Below are 6181 nucleotides of genomic sequence, written 5' to 3'. Positions count from 1 at the left end.
TTGCTTCATGGGTAGAACTTCCAGAGGTGCTGGATGTTCCAGGCGTTCTGGAGGGGGATCCCGTCCCGCATCTCCAGGCGCGCGGCACCAGGCCTGGAGAAACGGGCGATCCTGAACGGGCCCTCCCACATGGGTGAGAGCTTATGCAGCCCCTCCCTAGAGACCACCTGCCTCAAGATGAGATCACCCACCTCGAGCGTCCTGGAGTGGACGCTGCGGCAGTGGTACCGCTGCAGCGCCTGCTTGTACCTCGCTACTCGGAGCGAGGCTTGGCGGCGGCGTTTCTCCCCGAGCACGAGGTCCATCCCCCGCGAGGCGTCCTGGCATGCCTCGTCAAACGCCAAGACCCGCACGGAGCAATGCCTGACCTCGTGAGGGAGAACTGCTTCAGCTCCGTAGATGAGGAAGAATGGAGTTTCGCCCATTGGCTTGGTCGCCGTGGTGCAGATGGACCACAACACGGACTGGAGCTCGTCGAGCCAGCCCCTGCCGCATGCCTCGAGCTTCTTCTTGAAGGTTCTTGCCTTGAGGCCTCGTAGGACCTCCGCATTGGCACGCTCGGCCTGGTCATTGCTCCTGGGGTGTGCCACCGGGGCGTAGCATATCTGCGTTCCAAGGTTAGCACACTATGTGTAACGCCCACGATGCGGCTATATCTCCCACGTGTCGAGGCACGACTTAGAGGCATAACCGCATAGTGGTTTTGTCGCATGAAGGGTCATCTTCACACAATCCCATGTAATGAACAAGAATGGGATAACGAGAGTTGGCTTACAATCGCCACTTCACACAATACATAATTTAATTCATACATCATCCAAAATCCACACATAGACCGACTACGGTCAAATCCAAATGAAAATAAGATAACCCCAAATGCTAGATCCCCGATCGTCCCAACTGGGCTCCACTACTGATCATCAGGAAAAGAAACATAGTAACAACCACGTTCCTCATCGAACTCCCACTTGAGCTCGGTTGCATCATCTGCACTGGCATCGTCGGCACCTGCAACAGTTTTGATAGAATCTGTGAGTCACGAGGACTCAGCAATCTCACACCCGCGAGATCAAGACTATTTAAGCTTATAGGAAAGGATGGTGTAAAGGTGGAGCTGCAGCAGGCACTAAGCATATATGGTGGCTAACATACGCAAATGAGAGCGAGAAGAGAAGCAACACAACGGTCGCGAAGCTAGAAATGATCAAGAAGTGATCCTGAAACTACTTACGTTCATGCATAACACAAACCGTGTTCACTTCCCGGACTCCGCCGAGAAGAGACCATCACGGCTACACACACGGTTGATGTATTTTAATTAAGTCAAGTGACAAGTTCTCTGCAACCGGACATTAAGAAATTCCCATCTGCCTCATAACCGCGGGCACGGCTTTCGAAAGATAATACCCTCCAGGGGTGTCCCAAATTAGCCCATCATAAGCTCTCACGGTCAACGAAGGATAAACCTTCTCCCGGAAAGACCCGATCAGTCTCGGAATCCCGGTTTACAAAACATTTCGACAATGGTAAAACAAGACCAGCAAAGCCGCCCGAATGTGCCGACAAATCCTGATAGGAGCTGCACATATCTCGTTCTCAGGGCACACCGGATTGTCCAAGCTTCCGATAGGCGAGCCCAGAGTTGCCCCTGGTGGCCACCGGCGACTGACAGGTTGGACCAATACTCAGAGGAGCACTGGCCCGGGGGTTTAAATAAAGATGACCCTCGAGTTCGCGAAAACCCAAGGGAAAAGGCTTAGGTGGCAAATGGTAAAACCAAAGTTGGGCCTTGCTGGAGGAGTTTTATTCAAGGCGAACTGTCAAGGGGGTCCCATAAATCACCCAACCGCGTAAGGAACGCAAACTCAAGGAACATAATAGCGGTATGACGGAAACTAGGGCGGCAAGAGTGGAACAAAACACCAGGCATAAGGCCGAGCCTTCCACCCTTTACCAAATATATAGATGCATTAATTAAATAAGAGATATTGTGATATCCCAAAATATCCATGTTCCAACATGGAACCAACTTCAACTTCACCTGCAACTAGCAACGCTATAAGAAGGGCTGAGCAAAAGCGGTAACTTAGCCAAACAACGGTTTGCTAGGAAAGGATGGTTAGAGGCTTGACATGGCAAATATTGGAGGCATGATATAGCAAGTGGTAGGTAGAGTAGCATGGCAATAGAACGAAGAAGTAGCAAAGCAAAGATATAAGTGATTTCGAGGGTATGGTCATCTTGCCTGCAAGGTTCTCAGAGTAGTCGAAAGCTTGATCCTCGTAAGCGTACTCAACAGGTTCCTCGTTCACAAACTCGTCTCCCGGCTCTACCCAAAACAAGAACACAAGCAACGGAACCACAATCAATCACGGGAAATGCACAAGCAACATGATGCAAAACATGTATGATATGCGAGATGTGATATGCGATGCATATGCGTGCTCCGGAAGAAAAATGATGAACAAGGCAGTAACTTGGCAAACCAAGCATGCCACTGGAAAGATGAGATGATTTCGGTTGAAATCGATATAAATATCACCGGAAACGGATGCACGGTTTGCAAAAGGCAAGCAAAACAAGAATGACACGAATCTGTGATTAACAGCATGATAGCACTTAGAATGCAACAAGTAACTATACTACAGCACTCCAACATAGCAACAAAGCATATGGCAGTAATCTACAGAAGATGCTTGACAAAAGATGAACACTGAGCTACAGCTAGATCACACCATAACAGGTTCAAACAAGCATGGCAAAAGTGCAAAAGATAACAGGTTCACAGACTTGGTGAAATTACTGGACATGGCATAAACAGTATCAGGTAGCAAGGTTCAGAGCAAGAAATCAACATGCTACAGAAACTTAACATAACAAAACAAAACAAGGCATGGCATTAATATGATAAATGCATATGACAAAAGTCCCTTACTGACCATAAGCCAAAAAGGATCATAAGATATGATGGCAACCATGTAAACATAGCAAGTTTCGTTAACAGGTTACAGACTTAGCAGAAAACAGAGCATGGCAGAAACAGAATTAGGAAGGCATCTTGGTGAGCTTGATTCACTCACCACAAAGCAATGCAAGACAAAACAAGCATATCTACAGTATGATGGAATGTTTATGAAGCTATCCATGGCAAGAGCAAATACATAGCATGTATGAAACAACTACAACAACCTTGGCAAAATTGAATAACACGTAAACAATCTGCCAGAAATATTTTATAGCAAACGTAGAGCAAGATTGAGTCATGCTAGGTCACTCCATAATTACAAACAGGGGCATTGATGGATAGAGCACAACTATATCTACAAAACATCCTTACTGAATATCACCAAAATAAGCATGGAACGCTCTGTAGACACATGGATACATAGCAACAAAATAACAGCAGACAGACTTGGTAAAATTACCAAGTCCCTGAAATCAGAAACATCACGAAGCCTAGTTTGCATGCTTGTGCTAGTCACCAGAGAGATCACAAAAATACATGGCATACACATCTGTAAAGATGGCATGGCATAAATCAAAACACATGTAGAGCTCATGCCCATAAGATGCACACATCAAATGCAACAAAAATAACAAATCCTCAAGTTCTGATAAGTAACAATAGTTAACAGCATATAGCACTCTTGCACCAGAGATTTGGGTATCAAGATGGACTCAAATGAACATGGCATAATGGAACAAAATGAATAGCATCTCGAGAAGAACATTTCGATATATTGCACGCACGAAACGGAGCTACAAGCAGAGAGTTATGATGCGATGAAGTATGCAACATAATATGAAAATCACTGGACTTGGAGAAATTCGAGAGGGGGAGAAAGTCAACCGCTGTCCAGATCGGATCGGGCCGGGGCTCGAGCTCGAGCTCTCCGGAGCTGTTGCCGGAGACGGGAGAGGACGAGGCCGGAGGAAGGAGGAGGCGGCCGGCCGGAGCTCGGGCGCTGGGTGCGGGACGACGGCGACGGCGGCGGTCGGTGGCGGGGACGGGCGACGGCGCAAGCGGCGTCGGGGTCGGAGAAGGCGGCAGCGGCCGGGGTCCGGCGACGGCGCGGGTCGTTGAGGCGGCGAAGACGGCGAGGCGACGAAGGACGGTGGGGACGGCGGCTCCGCGGGGAGGAGGAGGCGCGCGGGGCGGCGGGCGGAGGCGACGCGGGCCGGGAGGGCCCCGCACGGGCCCCGGCGGGCCGGCGGTGATGACGTGGCGTGTCCTGGTTGGTCGGGCGCGGCGGCGGGTTTCGTCCGGCCGGACCGGACACGTCCGGCGGCGGAGAGGGAGCGGGTTAGGGTTTTGGGGATCCGGAATTTCGGGGAGGCTCACATATTTATAGGTAGAGGGAGCTAGGAGACTCCAAATGGAGTGCGGTTTTCGCCCACACGATCGTGATCGAACGACATAGAGCATGGAGGAGACTTAGAGGGGTTTTGGGCTGTTTGGAGGGGGGTTTTGCTGCAACACACAAAAGGACTTTGCGGTTACCCGGTTAACCGTTGGAGCACCAAACGACCTCCAAATGGAACGAAACTTGACAGGTTGTCTACCGGTGGTATACCAAGGCCACTTGGCAAGATTCGGTCCATTCTGAGAATGTTCAACACCCGCTCACGAAAAGAAACAAGAGGAGTGCGCCGGAGGAGGTGGGTGTGCCGGATTGCAAAACGGACAACGGGGAAAATGCTCGGATGCATGAGACGAACACGTATGCAAAACAGGTGCACATGATGACATGATATGAGATGCATGACATGAACAAAAAGCAAAAACGAAGACAAAACCCAACCACAGAGGGAATATCATAACACATAGCCGAAAATGGCAAGAGTTGGAGTTACAAATGTGGAAAGTTACATCCGGGGCGTTACACTATGTTTTGAAAAGGTTGCTAGTGAACTGCGAGCCGTTGTTGGTGATGATGCGATTAGGAACCCCAAATCGGCTTACGAGGCCCTTGATGAACTTGACTGCCGAGCCGGCTGGGATGGTGCGAACGGCCTCCACCTCTGCCCACTTGGTGAACTTGTCAATGGCGACGTCTAGGTAGCAGTAGGCCCCAGGCGCTCGAGGGAACGGTCCCAAGATGTCCAGCTCCCAGACCGCGAACGGCCATGAGAGTGGGATGGTCCGAAGACTCTGAGCGGGCTGGTGGATCTTCTTGGCATGGAATTGGCAGGCTTCACAGGATCTCACTAGCTCAGTGGCATCATTGAGTGCATGGGCCAGTAGAATCCACCGCGGAACGCCTTGCCCACAAGGGTGCGCGATGAAGAGTGATGCCCATAGTCCCCGCCATGTATGTCAGCCAGCAGCTCGTGTCCCTGCTCCCTGGAGATGCACCACAGAGAGACGTCGTTTGGCCACTTTCGATAGAGCTCACCGTCCTGAATGCAGTATGCAGTGGCCTGGCGAGCCACACACTTAGCGTCTTCCTCCTTCTCCTGCAGGGTCCCCTGAATTAGGTACGCCTTGAACTCCTCAGTCCAGCACCCCTCCCGAGGCTCGAGCGCGAGGAGCAGACGGGCTCCCGAGGTTGGGCCGCAAGCGGGGGCGCCCGAGAGGGGTGCTGGGGAGAGCTCCTCCTGAGGCGATGCTGGTCCCATGATGGATGGGGCTGCCGATGGCTTGAAGAGCTGCTCCTCAAAGATGCCAGACTCCTGAGGCTGGTGGCGAGACGCCCTCTTGGCGATGTCGTCTGCCTCCTTGTTCGTGCCACACGACACGTGCTGCAATTCTAGGCCCAAGAATTGTTTCTCGATTTTGTGTACCTCCTCAAGGTATGCTTCCATGTGCTCGTCCTTCGACTTGTACTCTTTGTTGGAGAAGTTGACGAGGAGCTGCGAGCCACCCCTGATTGTGAGGCGCCTGAACCCAGAGCCGTGGCGGCTTTGAGTCCGGCAATCAAGCCCTCGTACTCCGCAATGTTATTAGAGACCTTTTCGTCATGCTGAAAACAGAGTTGCACGGCGTAGTAGAGCTTGTCCTTGGCGGGAGAAATGAACACTGCTCCAGCCCCCGCTGTCGGTGTCAAAACCGGCGGATCTTGGGTAGGGGGTCCCGAACTATGCGTCTAAGGTTGATGGTAACAGGAGACGGGGACACAATGTTTACCCAGGTTCAGGCCCTCTCTATGGAGGTAATACCCTACTTCCTGCTTGATTGATC

General features: G+C 51.3%; 1 protein-coding gene across 1 annotated transcript; it reads right to left on the bottom strand.

Moving 5' to 3' along the window:
- Positions 1 to 5208: 5208 nt before the first annotated feature.
- LOC109749667 (uncharacterized) lies at positions 5209 to 5805 on the bottom strand. The gene has a single exon (XM_020308617.1). It carries the CDS (start codon positions 5803 to 5805, stop codon positions 5209 to 5211), a length of 597 nt encoding a protein of 198 aa, XP_020164206.1.
- Positions 5806 to 6181: the final 376 nt, after the last annotated feature.

This window comes from Aegilops tauschii, chromosome 3 (genome assembly GCF_002575655.3).
Source record: "Aegilops tauschii subsp. strangulata cultivar AL8/78 chromosome 3, Aet v6.0, whole genome shotgun sequence".
NCBI classification, from domain to species: domain Eukaryota; kingdom Viridiplantae; phylum Streptophyta; class Magnoliopsida; order Poales; family Poaceae; genus Aegilops; species Aegilops tauschii.
The sequence above is the reverse complement of the archived record's forward strand: the minus strand, read 5'-3'. Positions and strand labels throughout refer to the sequence as shown.

Coding starts and splice junctions, on each gene's coding strand:
- LOC109749667 (XM_020308617.1), bottom strand. CDS start 5,805: ATGGAAGCATACCTTGAGGAGGTACACAAAATCGAGAAACAATTCTTG.